The sequence below is a fragment of the Nerophis ophidion genome, linkage group LG01, assembly GCF_033978795.1.
Source record: "Nerophis ophidion isolate RoL-2023_Sa linkage group LG01, RoL_Noph_v1.0, whole genome shotgun sequence".
NCBI classification, from domain to species: domain Eukaryota; kingdom Metazoa; phylum Chordata; class Actinopteri; order Syngnathiformes; family Syngnathidae; genus Nerophis; species Nerophis ophidion.
The window spans coordinates 5,711,058-5,731,153 of NC_084611.1; the positions used below are offsets into that span (position 1 = coordinate 5,711,058).

Genomic DNA, 20,096 nt, shown 5'->3' on the forward strand with positions numbered 1-20,096 from the left:
TTTGGTTTTCCAAAGCATAACAAAAGCTTTTCTAATAAGTGTGTGAATGTGACACATTATCCAAAGCGCTGTGGGTATCATTTCAGGCAGAGGAATGTACTACATAAATATTGTCCATTTACCTAATTTTGATTGAACATATATATGATTAAAAACCCTGGGGAAAATCATTTCAGTTGTTCGGTTGGCAGTCAGGCGCACCAGATAGGCTTAATAAAACCGTTAAAACTAGGGTTGCTCATGTATGAAGTACTCTCGCCACCCCACAGGGGGCAACGGCGTGGCATGTATGTCATGATGAAGCCGCAGTGGGTGAGTAGAAAAAAAACTACTCATTCAACCCTGAAAAAAAATTCTGGCTTTTAACACTGACTGGATGAATGTTCTGTCCCAATCAAGTGCTTGGTCACTGTTTCCGGGCGGACCTTTTAAGCGACGATTGATCCAGTCGAGAAACAATAGAAATTCACACGTGTAAGCTTCATGACCAAACTTGGTCAAACCTTAGTTTGTAAGTAGATACAATTTGTGTATAAAGGTATTTAATTTGTTTTGCATTGGAATTGATGTTACACTTTATGTTTATTTTTGATGAACCACAATCATTGTGTGCAACGTTTAAAGTGAATATTGTTACATTTATGTGTGGGTAAACATCTATAGTTTATTTTGTGAATCCATTAACACATTTTTTAATATACATATCAATAGAAGCTTTTTATTTTATCTATATAAAATACACAATGTTTGTTATACGTTTGTTATGTTTATTTTGTGTTTATGTTTTCAGTGTTAAGAACCTAAATAAAGGAAGAAGTGTAAAGAAAGAAAAAAGAACAGATTTCAAAAGAAGAAACATCAATCCTCATCAAAAGTTCTGGAGCTTCTCTTTGTTCATGCTGTTAACTATCTGTCCGGCTGCACACGCTGGAAACGAATCGTGAGGTGAGAATAATGAATGTACTGACAGTGCAGTGTGAAAGCCGTTGTGTTGACTTTGCAATCAGGTAAACACCGTCTCAAAGGAAAATAACCCGCAGAGGCACTTTCGGCCAAAATATCCAAATGCCTAAAATGAACAAAATACTGACTTTGTGATGTCTTTTGTATTTCTGGTCATGTTTTTTTGTCTGAAAGTAACTATACCTATACAGTTGACCAGTAGAAGGCTATAATTGATAATGCTACACTTTATGTTTATTTGTGATGAGCCACATTGTGTGCAATGAATGTTGTTACATTTCTGTGTGGGTAAACATCTATAGTTTATTTTGTGAATCTATTAACACATTTTTTAACATACATATCAATAGAAGCTTTCTATTTTATCTATATAAAATACAGAATGTTTGTTATACTTTTGTTATGTTTATTTTGTGTTTATGTTTTCAGTGTTAAGAACCTAAACAAAGGACGAAGTGTAAAGAAAGAAAAAGGAACAGATTTCAAAAGAAGGAACATCAATCCTCATCAAAAGTTCTGGAGCTTCTCTTTGTTCATGCTGTTAACTATCTGTCCGGCTGCACACGCTGGAAACGAATAGTGAGGGGAGAATAATGAATGTACTGACAGTGCAGTGTGAAAGTCGTTGTGTTTACTTTGCAATCAGGTAAACACCGTCTCAAAGGAAAATAACCCGCAGAGGCACTTTCGGACAAAATATCCAAATGCCTAAAATGAACCAAATACTGTAATTATTACAGGTTATAAATTAATCTGTCATTGATAGCATAAAAAATGTTGTTGGTGTTTTAGATGTTTTTTGAAAAATGTATAGGTAGAAAAAATATTTCCTCATTACCTGCAGTTTTTTACTAATAAGAAGGTACATAAGGATAACATGAAGGAAGACAGCCATGATTTCTAAAGTCCCTTTAATAACATGCAGCTTTGTTTCGCCGGCACACGTCACAGCAGTCAAGTTAGAGCTCATATTTACAGACAAACAACTCACATTCGTCCTTCACAGTAAAAGCGCTGTGCTTACAAGACTATCAGTCAAAACATTTAGTAAGTTTGTATTATTTAGAATAAAGAATACATGAATAATATAACTGATATTCTTTATTATAATACAGATTGCTTTATTGCTTGTGTTTTTTGAAAAATGCACGAGAAGAAGACTTTGAAGAAAGAATCACAATTGAGTTATTTTCTAAAACCGTTAAGCCCAAGATCACACGGATGAGGAAAAACCTTTTAAATGCTCAATTGGTGGCAAAGTTAAAGTACCAATGATTGTCACACACACACTAGGTGTGGCGAAATTTGTCCACTGCATTTGACCCATCCCCTTGATCACCTCCTGGGAGGTGAGGGGAGCAGTGAGCAGCAGCGGTGCTGCGCCCGGGATTCATTCATGGTGATTTAACCCCCAATTCCAACCCTTGATGCTGAATGCCAATCAGGGAGGCAATGGCTCCCATTTTTATAGTCTTTGGTATGACTCGGCCGGGGTTTGAACTCACAACCTACCCATCTCAGGGCGGACACTCTAACCACAAGGCCACTGAGTAGGTCAGGCCACATTCTCAACTTAATAAATGACTGCTGGCACACATGCAGAAACACAGCAGAGAACAAAAGTTATTTGTCCAATTTGTGCTTAAAGATTGTTAAATAATAAAAGGAAAAAAAATTCTGTCCATTAAAGTTGCAAACACGATTGTTGACAAAAGGCAGCCCTGGCGGAGTCCAGCTCCCACTGGGCATGGGTACAATTTAGAATACAGACCAAGCTCTGACACCAATCATACAGGGAGCAGACCACCACATTCAGAGACATGGTCCGAATCCTTCTCCAAGTCCTCAAAGCGAATACAGACCGGTTGGGCAAACCCCCACACACCCACAAGGACCAGGTATAGTGCAGATCCACAGTTCCACGACCAGGAAGAAAACTGTTAGAAAAATTGTGTGTGAATTATCAAAAAACTTTCAGAACTCTTTTATTTAACTGAGTAGTTGAGAGCTGTCCTTCTTCGACCAAGCAAGGTCTTGGGGCATTCCGCTGTGTACATTGGAATGCGACGAGAGGGGTTTTCTTTTGTCCTCAAAGACCTGCCGAAGCTGAGACTAGGACGAACCCTAACCCGAAGCATCATCTTCTTTAGTCTTCAATGTGACCAAAAACAATGACTGTTTATTTACTCCCCAATCTTGTTTTGCCGAAGCTGAGACCAGGACGAGCCCGGACCCGAGGCATCGTCGTCTTTTGTCTTCAATGTGACCGACAACATTGACTGTGTGTATGCTCCCCATTCCTGTTTTGACATGTGTTGTTGCGTAAACATTGAATATCTAAAAAGAGGAGACGAAAACATTTCATCGGAGCTTGGTGCAGGAACTGTGAAAGGTGTACAGAGGCCATGTCTCTCCTCAGATCTGAGTCCAAATTTAAGTCTGTCTCTGTTTGATTCTTTGCCTTTTTTGTCTTGTTTAATAGATGTCAACAGTGTTTGAACCTGACAAAAACTACGCTGCTCCTCCTTACCATCCGACAAAGGCTCCTCTTTGATACACCTGAATAGACCTCATCATGAAGTCTAAGGAGTGTTATCCTGCAATATTTGAAACGCTCACTCCAGTTACTCCTCACCTTAGATGTCCTGGCTATGTTGCAGAGTCTTGTCAACCAAGACAGCCTAACGGCCTCCAGAGCCTCAAGAACCCCTGGGCGGATCTCATCCTGCCGAGGAGCTTTTTAACTACCTCGACAACATTAGTCCATAAAATAAGAGAGCCTAGCGCAGAGTACCCAGGCACAGCTTTCTCATAAGAAGATGTACCAGTAAAGGTGGGATTGAGGAGGTCTTGAGGAAGTATTCCCTCAAGTGTGGGAACTGATTTATGCTGATGATGCTGCATTTGCCAAAACTAGAACTGCTCTGCACATCTTTTGACTCTGCATGCCGGATTATCTTAAAAAAATACAATTGTCCTTGCCCAACTTACTATCCTGAACCCTACTATCTCCATCTCCAACACACCTCCATCTGTGGCGGACAAATTCACCCACTTGGGATCCATAATCCCCAACACCAACAACCGTGATGCAGAACTTGACATGCACATTGTTAATGTTTAGCACATTGAAAAAGTGTATCTGGCACAACAAGAACCTTTCCTTGCACTTCCAAGTATGTACTGAATATACCACACATGTCTACTTTGTACCGCATCTGAATTATGGACAACATACCGGAGGCACAAACATTGCCTCACTGCATCTCACTTCCGGTGCCTTTGTTCCATACCGGAAGTTCGTTGGAAGGACCATAAAACCAACTCACTCATACCACAGAAAACAGGCTCCAGTGACCTGTACACCACTCTACGCAAACGCCATCTCTTATGTATACATCCATCCATCCATCCATCTTCTTCCGCTTATCCGAAGTCGGGTCGCGGGGGCAGCAGCCTAAGCAGGGAAGCCCAGACTTCCCTCTCTCCAGCCACTTCGTTTAGCTCTTCCCGGGGGATCCCAAGGCGTTCCCAGGCCAGCCGGGAGACATAGTCTTCCCAACGTGTCCTGGGTCTTCCCCGTGGCCTCCTACCGGTTGGACGTGCCCTAAACACCTCCCTAGGGAGGCGTTCGGGTGGCATCCTGACCAGATGACCGAACCACCTCATCTGGCTCCTCTCCATGTGGAGGAGCAGCGGCTTTACTTTGAGTTCCTCCTGGATGGCAGAGCTTCTCACCCTATCTCTAAGGGAGAGCCAGGAAACTCATTTTGGTCGCTTGTACCCGTGATCTTATCCTTTCGGTCATAACCCAAAGCTCATGACCATAGGTGAGGATGGGAACGTAGATCGACCGGTAAATTGAGAGCTTTGCCTTCCGGCTCAGCTTCTTCTTCACCACAACGGATCGATACAACGTCCGCATTACTGAAGACGCCGCACCGATCCGCCTGTCGATCTCACCATCCACTCTTCCCTCACTCGTGAACAAGACTCCTAGGTACTTGAACTCCTCCACTTGGGGCAGGGTCTCCTCCCCAACCCGGAGATGGCACTCCACCCTTTTCCGGGCGAGAACCATGGACTCGGACTTGGAGGTGCTGATTCTCATTCCGGTCGCTTCACACTCGGCTGCAAACCGATCCAGTGAGAGCTGAAGATCCCGGTCAGATGAAGCCATCAGGACCACATCATCTGCAATATATATATATATATATATATATATATATATATATATATATATATATATATATATATATATATATATATATATATATATATATATATATATATATATATAATATATATATATATATATATATAATATATATATATGTGTGTATATATATACAGTGGGGCAAAAAAGTATTTAGTCAGCCAGCGATAGTGCAAGTTCTCCCACTTAAAATGATGACAGAGGTCTGTAATTTTCATCATAGGTACACTTCAACTGTGAGAGACAGAATGTGGAAAAAAAATCCAGGAATTCACATTGTAGGAATTTTAAAGAATGTATTTGTAAATTATGGTGGAAAATAAGTATTTGGTCAACCATTCAAATCTCTCACTGATGGAAGGAGGTTTTGGCTCAAAATCTCACGATACATGGCCCCATTCATTCTTTCCTTAACACGGATCAATCGTCCTGTCCCCTTAGCAGAAAAACAGCCCCAAAGCATGATGTTTCCACCCCCATGCTTCACAGTAGGTGTGGTGTTCTTGGGATACAACTCAGTATTCTTCTTCCTCCAAACACGACGAGTTGAGTTTATACCAAAAAGTTCTATTTTGGTTTCATCTGACCACATGACATTCTCCCAATCCTCTGCTGTATCATCCATGTATCCATTTTGGTATAAACTCAACTCGTCGTGTTTGGAGGAAGAAAAATACTGAGTTGCATCCCAAGAACACCACACCTACTGTGAAGAATGGGGGTGGAAACATCATGCACACACACACACATATATATATACAATATAACTTAGATATATATTGTGCTTTTCTAAACACTCGGAGCGCTCACAGAGAAGTGGGACTCAACATTCATTCACACCTGGTGGTGGTAAGCTACATCTGTAGCCACAGCTGCCCTGTGGTAGACTGACGGAAGCGTTGCTGCCAGTCTGCGCCTACAGCCCGTCCGACCACCACCAATCATTTATTTATCATTCATTCACCAGTGTGAGCGGCACCGGGGGAAAAGGGTGAAGTGTCCTGCCCAAGGAAACGGCAGCGATTTTTTTGGATGGTGGGAAGCGAACCTGTAACCCTCAGGTTTCTGGCCGGCTGCTCTACCCACTACGCCATGCCGCCCCATACAGTATATATACATACATACATATGTACATCTACATATACAGACAGAGTGATGTACCCAAAACAACCACTAGATGGCGAGAGATGCATTTATATATATATATATATATATATATATGTGTAAATGTACATACATATATATACATACATAAATATGTACATATACATATATTTGCATATATATTTATATATATATATACACAGACAGTGTGATATACCCAAAAGAACCACTAAATGGAGACAAATGCATATATATATATATACATATATATATATATATATACATATATATATATATATATATATATATATAAATATGTATATATATATATATATATATATATATATATATATACATACATATATATATATATATATATGTGTGTGTGTGTGTGTGTGTGTGTGTGTGTGTGCGTGCGTGTGTGTGTGCGTGCGTGTGTGTTCACACGGACAGACAGCGTAATGTACCAATAAGAACCACTAGACGGCGACAAACACACATTAATACGCTCACCTATTCACGCACAGGAGCAACAGTTAACAAGTCACAATAACGATGACTATAAAGAACACAAGACATAAAAGTTTCGAAATCTTATCACTGAATTACTTTCAGCCATTGCTTTTTGAAGTGTATCAAGGCTGAAGACACGACGTCAAGACCGGAAACGAAAGAGAGAGAGAGAGAGAGAGAGTCTAGACCGGAAATGGCTGACTTTTGGCGCATGAGCAAACAGATCCAGCTGCTCCAAGACTTTGTTAGCGACAAAATTCACGATCAAGCCGTGAAGTACAAGCTCAAATACTTCGATAGCCCACGAAACGCAGTTTGAGTTCGGAGTGATGGAGTGTTGTCTGAAGTGAAGATTGAAGACGTGATAGAAGATGGACGACTACTGCTATGCTAAGATGGCGACGTCATGTCAAAGAGAAAGTGAAAGAGAATCAGCGCCACCAACTTCCAGCAAATCACCAACGGAAATAATGCTGAAAACTGAAGATGAAGGTGAGTGACCTGAAGTTTCCAAAAACGTCTTTTTTAGAGCCTATCCTGAGCCTCGAAACGAGCTTGGATGAGAAATGAGCCGACCTTGTTGAAGAATGTAAAGAAAGAGCCGCCATGATTGTTAGCTTGAAGAAGGCAGTGGAGTTCACATCAGAGGAGATGAAAGAATGCAAAAGTCAAATGAAGAAAGTGGAAGAGCAAAATAAATAATGATGTGAAAGCAGAGATGTTGTGGAAGAAGAAGGTGCAGAGGATTGGAGGTCATAAAGAAGAAGAAGAAGAAGAACTTGATTATTGTCAACTTTATATTGGGAAGTTCTCCACAAGTGTCACAGTTTATAAAGTAATTGGTACTAAGCACATTTCAATGATTCAAAAATTTTGTATCTGTTTTTATAAAGCAAAAATAGTTTTGGATTGGTAAATGTTATCGACTTAAAATATGTATCGTCAGAAAAAAAACTTAGCGAAAAGGCAAAAATCCCATCGTATATTTCTAAAAGGAACTCATTTTTCCGACGAGGACAATTCTTACTCGATAACTTAGGACTTATTGGACTTGCTTTTTGTCCCAAAGACTTTGTTGAAAACTGGACAATAGAAACAAATCTATAAACCTAATTAGTGTTGTGCCTTATGGACAACATTGTTTACCTCATTTAACCCATTGTGGGGTAAATCAATCTTATATAGTCCTAAATCATGAATGTCTCAAAGGGCTGCACAAGCCACGACATCCCTGGTTCGGATCCCACATCAGGGCAAGGAAAAACTCAACCCAATGGGACAATGACAAACCTTGGAGAGGACCACAGATGTGGGGACTCCCGCCCCTAGTGTGAGACTCCAGTCCATAGTGGATCTTACATAATAGTGTGAGAGTTCAGTCCATAGTGGATCTAACATAATATTGTGAGAGTGCAGTCCGTAGTGGATCTAACATAATAGTGTGAGAGTCCAGTCCATAGTGGATCTAACATAATAGTGTGAGAGTCCAGTCCATAGTAGATCTAACATAATAGTGAGAGTCCAGTCCATAGTGGATCTAACATAATATTGTGAGAGTCCAGTCCATAGTGGATCTAACATAATAGTGTGAGAGTCCAGTCCATAGTGGATCTAACATAATAGTGAGAGTCCAGTCCATAGTGGATCTAACATAGTTGTGAGAGTCCAATCCATAGTGGATCTAACATAATAATAATAATAGTCCAGTCCATAGTGGATCTAACATAATAATGTGAGAGTCTAGTCCATAGTGGATCTAACATAATAGTGAGAGTCCAGTCCATAGTGGATCTAACATAATATTGTGATAGTCAAGTCCATAATGGATCTAACATAGTTGTGAGAGTCCAGTCCATAGTGGATCTGAAATAATAGTGAGAGTCCAGTCCATAGTGGAGCTAACGTAATAGTGAGAGTCCAGTCCATAGTGGATCTAACATAATAGTGATAGTCCAGTCCATAGTGGATCTAACATAATAGTGTGAGAGTCCAGTCCATAGTAGATCTAACATAATAGTGAGAGTCCAGTCCATAGTGGATCTAACATAATAGTGTGAGAGTCCAGTCCATAGTGGATCTAACATAATAGTGTTAGAGTCCAGTCCATAGTGAATCTAACATAATAGTGAGAGTCCAATCCATAGTGAATCTAACATAATAGTGTGAGAGTCCAGTCCATAGTGGATCTAACATAATAGTGTTAGAGTCCAGTCCATAGTGAATCTAACATAATAGTGAGAGTCCAATCCATAGTGAATCTAACATAATAGTGAGAGTCCAGTCCATAGTGGATCCAACATAATAGTGAGAGAGTCCAGTCCTTAGTGGATCTAACATAATAGTGTGAGAGTCTAGTCCATTGTGGATCTAACATAATAGTGAGAGTCCAGTCCATAGTGGATCTAACATAATAGTGAGAGTCCAGTCCATAGTGGATCTAACATAATAGTGAGAGTCCAATCCATAGTGAATCTAACATAATAGTGAGGGTCCAATCCATAGTGAATCTAACATAATAGTGAGAGTCCAGTCCATAGTGGATCCAACATAATAGTGAGAGAGTCCAGTCCTTAGTGGATCTAACATAATAGTGTGAGAGTCTAGTCCATTGTGGATCTAGCATAATAGTGAGAGTCCAGTCCATAGTGGATCTAACATAATAGTGAGAGTCCAGTCCATAGTGGATCTAACATAATAGTGAGAGTCCAGTCCATAGTGGATCTAACATAATAGTGAGAGTCCAATCCATAGTGAATCTAACATAATAGTGAGAGTCCAGTCCATAGTGGATCTAACATAATAGTGTGAGTGTCCAGTCCATAGTGGATCTAACATAATAGTGAGAGTCCAATCCATAGTGAATCTAACATAATAGTGAGAGTCCAGTCCATAGTGGATCCAACATAATAGTGAGAGAGTCCAGTCCTTAGTGGATCTAACATAATAGTGTGAGAGTCTAGTCCATTGTGGATCTAACATAATAGTGAGAGTCCAGTCCATAGTGGATCTAACATAATAGTGAGAGTCCAGTCCATAGTGGATCTAACATAATAGTGAGAGTCCAATCCATAGTGAATCTAACATAATAGTGAAAGTCCAATCCATAGTGAATCTAACATAATAGTGAGAGTCCAGTCCATAGTGGATCCAACATAATAGTGAGAGAGTCCAGTCCTTAGTGGATCTAACATAATAGTGTGAGAGTCTAGTCCATTGTGGATCTAGCATAATAGTGAGAGTCCAGTCCATAGTGGATCTAACATAATAGTGAGAGTCCAGTCCATAGTGGATCTAACATAATAGTGAGAGTCCAGTCCATAGTGGATCTAACATAATAGTGAGAGTCCAATCCATAGTGAATCTAACATAATAGTGAGAGTCCAGTCCATAGTGGATCTAACATAATAGTGTGAGAGTCCAGTCCATAGTGGATCTAACATAATAGTGAGACTCCAGTCCATAGTGGATCTAACATAATAGTGTGAGAGTCTAGTCCATAGTGGATCTAACATAATAGTGAGACTCCAGTCCATAGTGGATCTAACATAATAGTGAGAGTCCAGTCCATAGTGGATCTAACATAATAGTGTGAGAGTCCAGTCCATAGTGGATCTAACATAATAGTGTGAAAGTCCAGTCCATAGTGGATCTAACATAATAGTGTGAAAGTCCAGTCCATAGTGGATCTAACATAATAGTGTGAGAGTCTAGTCCATAGTGGATCCATCATAATAGTGAGAGTCTAGTCCATAGTGGATCTAACATAATAGTGTGAGAGTCCAGTCCATAGTGGATCTAACATAATAGTGTGAGAGTCCAGTCCATAGTGGATCTAACTTAATAGTGTGAGAGTTCCGTCCATAGTGGATCTAACATAAAAGTGAATGTCCAGTCCATAGTGGATCTAACATAATAGTGTGAGAGTCCTGTCCATAGTGGATCTGACATAATAATGAGAGAGTCCAGACCATAGTGGAGCTAACATAATATTGTGAGAGTCCAGTCCATAGTGGATCTAACATAATAGTGAGAGAGTCCAGTCCATAGTGGATCTAACATAATAGTGTGAGAGTCTAGTCCATTGTGGATCTAGCATAATAGTGAGAGTCCAGTCCATAGTGGATCTAACATAATAGTGAGAGTCCAGTCCTTAGTGGATCTAACATAATAGTGAGAGTCCAGTCCATAGTGGATCTAACATAATAGTGTGAGAGTCCAGTCCATAGTGGATCTAACATAATAGTGTTAGAGTCCAGTCCATAGTGAATCTAACATAATAGTGAGAGTCCAATCCATAGTGAATCTAACATAATAGTGTGAGAGTCCAGTCCATAGTGGATCTAACATAATAGTGTTAGAGTCCAGTCCATAGTGAATCTAACATAATAGTGAGAGTCCAATCCATAGTGAATCTAACATAATAGTGAGAGTCCAGTCCATAGTGGATCCAACATAATAGTGAGAGAGTCCAGTCCTTAGTGGATCTAACATAATAGTGTGAGAGTCTAGTCCATTGTGGATCTAACATAATAGTGAGAGTCCAGTCCATAGTGGATCTAACATAATAGTGAGAGTCCAGTCCATAGTGGATCTAACATAATAGTGAGAGTCCAATCCATAGTGAATCTAACATAATAGTGAGAGTCCAATCCATAGTGAATCTAACATAATAGTGAGAGTCCAGTCCATAGTGGATCCAACATAATAGTGAGAGAGTCCAGTCCTTAGTGGATCTAACATAATAGTGTGAGAGTCTAGTCCATTGTGGATCTAGCATAATAGTGAGAGTCCAGTCCATAGTGGATCTAACATAATAGTGAGAGTCCAGTCCATAGTGGATCTAACATAATAGTGAGAGTCCAATCCATAGTGAATCTAACATAATAGTGAGAGTCCAGTCCATAGTGGATCTAACATAATAGTGTGAGAGTCCAGTCCATAGTGGATCTAACATAATAGTGAGAGTCCAGTCCATAGTGGATCCAACATAATAGTGAGAGTCCAGTCCATAGTGGATCTAACATAATAGTGTGAGAGTCCAGTCCATAGTGGATCTAACATAATAGTGTGAGAGTCTAGTCCATAGTGGATCTAACATAATAGTGAGATTCCAGTCCATAGTGGATCTAACATAATAGTGAGAGTCCAGTCCATAGTGGATCTAACATAATAGTGTGAGAGTCCAGTCCATAGTGGATCTAACATAATAGTGTGAAAGTCCAGTCCATAGTGGATCTAACATAATAGTGTGAGAGTCTAGTCCATAGTGGATCCATCATAATAGTGAGAGTCTAGTCCATAGTGGATCTAACATAATAGTGTGAGAGTCCAGTCCATAGTGGATCTAACATAATAGTGTGAGAGTCCAGTCCATAGTGGATCTAACTTAATAGTGTGAGAGTTCCGTCCATAGTGGATCTAACATAAAAGTGAATGTCCAGTCCATAGTGGATCTAACATAATAGTGTGAGAGTCCTGTCCATAGTGGACAAGCCACAACGACATCCTTGGTTCAGATCACACATCAGGGCAAGGAAAAAGACAACCCAATGGGACAATGAGGAACCTTGGAGAGAACCACAGATGTTCAGTTCTTCGAAGGCGGATTTCTTGCCGGGACATATGGTACAATACAATCAGCAAGATGGGCTGGAGCTAGACCGTGTAGTATTTTATACGTAAGTAGTAAAACCTTAAAGTCACATCTTAAAGGGGAACATTATCAAAATTTCAGAAGGATTAAAACCAATAAAAATCAGTTCCCAGTGGCTTATTTTATTTTTCGATTTTTTTTTTCAAAATTTTACCCATCAAGGAATATCCCGAAAAAAGGCTTTAAAGTGCCTGATTTTCGCTATCTGTGAAGCCACCGTCCATTTTCCTTTGACTTCATCCAGTGCTGCCAATACAAACAACATGGCGAATACCACAGCAAGATATAGCGACATTAGCTCGGATTCAGACTCGGATTTCAGCGGCTTAAGCGATTCAAAAGATTACGCATGTATAGAAACGGATGGTTGGAGTATGGAGGCAGATAGCGAAAACGAAATTGAAGAAGAAACTGAAGGTATCGAGCGATTAGCTATTGACGCTATTCGGCGATCGCCTTCTAACCAACGATTGTCGCAGGATATCTATAAATCTCTGTGTCATGTCTGCCTTAGCATCGCCGGTAAAATGTGCTGGAGCAACTTAAATCCGTCGATTGGTAAGTGATTGTTTGGCATTAAATGTGGGTGAAAGGAAACGCTGGATGCTAATATAGCTACAAATGTACATACAGCTAGCCTAAATAGCATGTTAGCATCGATAAGCTGGCAGTCATGCCGCGACCAAATATGTCTGATTAGCACATAAGTCAATAACATCAACAAAACTCACCTTTGTGATTTCATTGACTTTATTGTTGGAAATGCATCTGCAGGTTATCCATACATCTCTGTGCCATGTCTGTCTTAGCATCGCCGGTAAAATGTGCAGACCAAACAATCGGGACTTTCGCATCTTGTGACACTGGAGCGACTTAAATCTGTTGATTGGTAAGTGTTTGTTTTGCATTGAATGTGGGTGGAGGGAAACGCTGGATGCAAATATAGCTACAAATGTACATAAAGCTAGCCTAAATAGCATGTTAGTATCGATTAGCATGCCGTGCTAATCGATGCACACTCCAAGTAAATCAACTTGAATCCCTCCCTGTTAGTGTTGTTACACCCTCCGACAACACACCCACGAGGCATGATGTCTCCAAGGTACAGGAAAACGGTCGAAAAAAGGGAAAATAACAGAGCTGATTTGACTTGGTGTTTGTAATGTTTTTGAGAAAATGGCGTTGACTACCTATGTGACGTCACGTGACGTCATCGCTCCGAGTGCGAATAATAGAAAGGCGTTTAATTCGCCAAAATTCACCCATTTAGAGTTCGGAAATCGGTTAAAAAAATAGATGGTCTTTTTTCTGCACCATCAAGGTATATATTGACACTTACATAGGTCTGCTGATAATGTTCCCCTTTAGAGTCTCCCATGGGCGGTATAGCTCGGTTGGTAGAGTGGCCGTGCCATCAACTTGAGGGTTGCAGGTTCGATTCCCGCTTCCGCCATCCCAGTCACTACCGTTGTGTCCTTGGGCAAGACACTTTACCCACCTGCTCCCAGTGCCACCCACACTGGTTTAAATGTAACTTAGATATTGGGTTTCACTATGTAAAGCGCTTTGAGTCACTAGAGAAAAGCGCTATATAAATATAATTCACTTCACTTCATTACCTCCATTTTTAGCAGAGTTAGCCGAGTTAAGAAGCAACAAAAAAAACAAAAATAAATGTGTTCTTGTCTTACATAAGGATTGTGAATGATAGGCAACGTTCCAAAAAAAGTGCATTTCCTGTTTAAGTTGACGTCTATGGCAGGGGTGTCCAAACTTTTCCACTGAGGGCCGCACACTGAAAAATCAAAGCAAGCGGGGGCCATTTTCATCATTTTTATTTTAAAGGGGAACATTATCAGCAGACCTATGTAAGCGTCAATATATACCTTGATGGTGCAGAAAAAAGACCATCTATTTTTTTAACCGATTTCCGAACTCTAAATGGGTGAATTTTGGCGAATTAAACGCCTTTCTGTTTATCGCTCATGTGGTGATGACGTCAGAATGTGACGTCGCCGAGGTAACACACCCGCCATTTTCATTTTCAACACATTACAAACACCGGGTCTCAGCTCTGTTATTTTCCGTTTTTTCGACTATTTTTTGGAACCTTGGAGACATCATGCCTCGTCGGTGTGTTGTCGGAGGGTGTAACAACACTAACAGGGAGGGATTCAAGTTGCACCACTGGCCCGAAGATGCCAAAGTGTCTGCCGCCAGACCCCCATTGAATGTGCCAGAGTGTCTCCACATTTGACCGGCGATGCTAAGACAGACATGGCACAGAGATGTATGGATAACCTGCAGATGCATTTGCAACGATAGTCAACGAAATCACAAAGGTGAGTTTTGTTGATGTTGACTGCCAGCTAATCGATGCTAACAGCTACGCTAATCGATGCTAACATGCTATTTACCGGCGGTGCTAAAGCAGACATGGCACAGAGATGTATGGATAACCTGCAGATGCATTTGCAACTATATTACGTTTCCTTCCACCCACATTTAATGCGAAACAAACACTTACCAATCGGCGGATTTAAGTTGCTCCAGTGTCACATGATGCGAAAGTCCTGATCGTTTGGTCCGCACATTTTACCGGCGATGCTAACGCAGCTATTCGGCCATGCTATGGCTATGAATAGCGTCAATAGCTATTCGCTCAATAGCTTCAGTTTCTTCTTCAATATTTTCATACTCCAACCATCTGTTTCAATACATGCGTAATCTGTTGAATCGCTTAAGTCGCTGAAATCCGAGTCTGAATCCGAGCTAATGTCGCTATATCTTGCTGTGGTATTCCCATTGTTTGTTTACATTGGCAGCACTGTGTGACGTCACAGGGAAATGGCCAGTGTCTTCGCAGAGAGCCGAAATCAAGCACTTTAAAGCTTTATTTAGGGATATTCCGAGACCAGTAAAATTTTGAAAAAAAATTCAAAAAATACAACAAGCCACTGGGAACTGATTTTTATTGTTTTTAACCCTTTTGAAATTGTGATAATGTTCCCCTTTAAAAACCAATACAATATATGTATAAAAAATATACATTTTGGCCTCCACTCAGTTATGATCCCGGGGACCCCAAAGGGTTTTGGTTAAAAAAAAAAATTAAAAATGTGTCATTATTCAGTATTATTATTTTTTCTTATTTTTCAAGTTTTAAATCTCTAGATCAATATTAGGGGGAAAAAATGGAAAAACCACAAAATATGCAATATTTTCACCCAATAACTTTTTTAGATGGAATATTTGAGATTATATAATAATTGGAGTCTTAATTTTGGATTTTGATTCATTATTATTTTTTGAGCAATGACACTTAAAAACAAATCACACTAAAATAATTGGGGATCCAAAAGTGTCCTGCTCATTAAAGTGTTAAAAAATAAATAATACATTTTTTTACTGTTTACTTCTAGCACAATAATCTCGAGATCAACTCCAGATATATCCGTCAATTTTAAGTTTTATAGTTGTTTATGTTTTGTCTGTTTGTTTAGGCCCTTCTTTTTTTTAAAAAAAACAGCTCCGTTTTTTTATATGGCAAAACACAAAATATGCAACATTTTCCCCAAAAAATATTTCAAAGTGGAATATCTAATGTGACGCAATCAGAGCCTTGAATAGGTCAATAATTCAAAATGACATTGATTTTGATTCATTATTATTTCACAAAGAAAGAAACAGCCTGCATGGCAGCTTTGTGTTATAAGAGTAAGCATTGCAACAATTTATTGTTACATTTCACCTGTTTGCTCTTTTATACCACTTTTTATGTGTGTTAATTTTTTTCAATTATATTCTTAAAATGTGTCGTGGGGCCGGTAAAAAATAACCCGCTGGCCGCAAATGGCCCCCGGGCCGCACTTTGGGACACCCCTGCTCTATGATTTCTGACCAAACAACAGAACCATACATTAAACGTGACAAAACTAACGATTCCGCTAAAGTTTTCATGACCCTTTTTGCATTTCACAGTTATCGATCTAAAATTTAGCACACTCACGATCATATGCCCGCAGAGCCCCATGAAGATCATAACGTAATACATTGAAAGTGTTTGTGTTCCTCAGACGTCCAGCAGCTGATTGGTCATCCTGAAGAAATTCCCCTTCGGCCACAGGTGGGGAGCTTTACTTTGAAGCAGGAAGCTTCGCAGCCCCCCCACATTAAAGATGAAGAGGAAGAAGTCTGCATCACTCAGGAGGGAGAGTGTCTTCTAGGACGAGAGGAAACTGATCCCACCAAGTTGCCACTGACTGTCGTCTCTGTGAAGACTGAAGATGATGAAGAGAAACCACAAGTAGACAACCTCTTAGCTCCACTATCAGATAGTGAGGCTGAAGACGAGGTTGAAGAACCTTTGAGCAGCGATACAGACTGTGAAGGTGATATGAGGACTCACACTGACAACAAACATGGCAACTGTTCTAAAAAGAAGACATTTAAAAATACTTGGAGCTGTTTAGTTTGTGGTACAAGATGCACTACAAAGAGTTATTTGACTGAACACATGAGAACACACAGAGGAGAAAAGACATTTAATTGTTCAGTTTGTGATAAAAACTTTTCTCACAAAAGCAGTTTGACTCATCACATGAGAACACACACAGGAGAAAAACCATTTAGTTGTTCAGTTTGCGTCAAAAGCTTTTCTAAAAATAGCAGTCTGACTCTACACATGAGAACACACACGGGAGAAAAACTATATATTTGTTCGGTTTGCGGTAAAAGCTTTTCTCAAAACAGCAGTTTGACTAAACACATGAGAACACACACAGGAGAAAGACCATTTGATTGTTCAGCGTGCGGTAAAAACTTTTCTAATAAGGGCGGTTTGACGCAACACATAAGAACGCACACAGGGGAAAGACCATTTGATTGCTCAGTTTGCGCTAAAAACTTTTCTCACAGGAGCGGTTTGACTCAACACATGAGAACACATGCAGGAGAAAAACATCGTGTTTGCTCAGTTTGCGGTAAAAGCTTTTCTCAAAATAGTAGTTTGTTGAAACACATGCGAACGCACACAGGAGAAAAACCGTTTGATTGTTCAGTTTGCAGTAAAAGCTTTACTCAACAATGCCATTTGACTCAACACATGAGAACACACACTGGAGAGAAACAGTTTAATTGTTCAGTTTGCTTTAAAACCTTTTCTCAAAAAAGCAGTTTGACTCAGCACATGAGAACACACACAGGGGAAAGACCATTTGAATGTTCAGCTTGTGGTAAAAGCTTTACGCAACAATGCCATTTGTCTCAACACATGACCACTCACACCGGATCTAAACAATTTCATTGTTCAGTTTGTGGGAAAAGCTTTTCTCGAAAGAGTATTAACCATGCGCATGAGAACTTACACAGGAGAAAGACTATTTAATTGTTCTGTGTGTTGTAAAAGCTTTTTTTCCATATTGTAATTAATTTGATTACTAACATTTAATGTTATGACTTTGCCTGTCACTAATTATATATAAAAGGTTATTGACACTTTTAAATGTTTTTGAAGGAATTATTGGTGTAATAGATGAATCCTCATATCCTATATTGTTACCTGCCTCTTAAAAGCAGTTTTTGACTATTAGGAATGCAAAGACAAGGGGAAGGCATGTGTCCTTTTCTCACATAAAGATTGTGGATGATGGAACTTTTTTTTTTTTGTTCTTTACCAAATGTTGGGCCACTGGTCAGAGTATCATATTTTAATGTAAAATCAAAATAAAACTGTACTACCATAGCGTCAAATTGCCCAGCGAGTTTATTGAGGAATCTTGGGGGCAGGGAGATTGCAAACGTCCGATGCTTTGGGTACCGACATATTGTCGCCATCTAGTAGACAACATGAGGTTTTTCAGGCCAACATCCTTTAACTGTGCTCTGAAGAAGCACAGCATTTACTTATATGACCCAAAGCAGACACCCTTGCCCTAGTCGTGGTGCAAAAAATATATATATTCCAACTAACATAAAATGTGTGGCTAGTATAAAAAACGTCTATTCACCATACAAAAAAAAAAAAAAATCTAAATTACACTCATTTAAAAACATGTGGGAAAAAATTAATAACACTCTCCACAAATACATATCCATGTTTGGCATATTTTGACTGCTGCATATTTCTGATTGATTTTACTTTAAGGAGGTAAACACGGAAGGAAACAAGGTAGAAGTCAACATTTCACATACTCTTAATGATAATAATAATAATAGATTTTATTTGTAAAAAAAAAACAAAAAAACTTTATGTTGAGCAAACAACCTCAAAGTACCACAGTGTAAAACAAAAATAGTAATAATGATAGTAATATAAAAAGATAATAAAAATAAATAAAATAAAAAACTAGAAACAGCCCAATAGCTAGAACCAGCAGGCATTTCTACAAAAAGGCTTTTTTAAAAAAGATGGGGTTTTAAGCCTTTTTTAATGTCAATTACATTAATAATTAGAGGTGTGGGGAAAAATTGATTCGAATACGAATCGCGATTCTCACGTTGTGTGATTCAGAATCGATTCTAATTATTTTTTTAAATAGATTTTTTTATTTTTTTTATTTTAATAAATCCAACAAACCAATACACAGCAATACCATAACAATGCAATCCAATTCCAAAACCAAACGTGACCCAGCAACACTCAGAACTGCAATAAACAGAGCAATTGAGAGGAGACACAAACACCACACAGAACAAACCAAAAGTAGTGAAACAAAAGTGAATATTATCAACAACAGTATCAATATTAGTTATCATTTCAGCATAGCAGTGATTAAAAATCCCTCATTGACATTATCATTAGACATTTATATAAATAATAAAAAAGAACAATAGTGTCACAGTGGCTTACACTTGCATGGCATCTCATAAGCTGGACAACACACTGTGTCCAATGTTTTCACAAAGATAAAATAAGTCATATTTTTGGTTTGTTTAATAGTTAAAACAAATTTACATTATTGCAATCAGTTGATAAAACATTGTCCTTTACAATTATTAAAGCTTTTTTTTTTTTTTATCTACTACTCTGCTAGCATGTCAGCAGACTGGGGTAGATCCTGCTGAAATCTATGTATTGAATGAATACAGAATCCTTTTGAATCGGAAAAATATCGTTTTTGAATCGAGAATCGCGTTACATCGAAAAAAATCGATAAATAATCTAATTGCGACCCCAAGAATCGATATTGAATCGAATTGTCTATTCCAGTTCTGAGTGTTGCTGGGTCAGGTTTGGTTTTGGATTTGGATTGTTTTGTTATGGTATTGCTGTGTATTGTTTTGTTGGATTGATAAAAAAAAAATGTTTATTTCTTTTTATTTAATTTAATTTTTATTAAATTTTTTGTCATGAGAACGGGAGTTTTTTGGGGTTGGTGCACTAATTGTAAGTCTAGCTTGTGTTTTTTTATGTTGATTTAATTCAAAAAGAAAGAAAAAATAAATAAATTATAAAAAAAATTTCTGCTGCCCGGTACCAATCGAGCCGCGGCCCGGTACCGGGACCACTGCTCCGAAGTGTATGGCTGGGAAATTAAAGGGTAATAAAAGTACATTTAGGGGGAGAAAAAAAAGTCAGCACTTTAATATTAGCATGCTAACGTTTGCATGCTAACAGTTTACAAGTGTCCCGCACCAAGTTATATG

The 20,096-nt window shown here is 39.0% G+C and overlaps 3 protein-coding genes across 3 annotated transcripts in view; 2 read left to right on the forward strand and 1 right to left on the reverse strand.

Annotated features, from left to right (window-relative positions):
• Positions 1 to 20,096, reverse strand: part of LOC133553184 (zinc finger protein OZF-like) — an 839,429-nt gene that overhangs the window by 376,914 nt on the left and 442,419 nt on the right. The gene's annotated exons all lie outside the window — the stretch shown is intronic.
• The window catches only part of LOC133558483 (zinc finger protein OZF-like), a 135,692-nt gene that overhangs the window by 10,769 nt on the left and 104,827 nt on the right, over positions 1 to 20,096 (forward strand). Inside the window, exon 3 of the mRNA XM_061916342.1 lies at positions 791 to 2,529. Coding sequence (XP_061772326.1) covers positions 791 to 796 — 6 coding nt within the window. The 3' untranslated portion in view covers positions 797 to 2,529. Of the gene's footprint in view, positions 1 to 790 lie in introns of the transcript that reaches the window.
• Positions 6,958 to 18,192, forward strand: LOC133551350 (zinc finger protein OZF-like). The gene is made up of 2 exons (XM_061898019.1): positions 6,958 to 7,288; positions 16,526 to 18,192. The coding sequence occupies exons 1-2, from the start codon at positions 7,168 to 7,170 to the stop codon at positions 17,833 to 17,835; spliced, it is 1,431 nt and encodes a 476-aa protein (XP_061754003.1). The 5' UTR covers positions 6,958 to 7,167; the 3' UTR covers positions 17,836 to 18,192.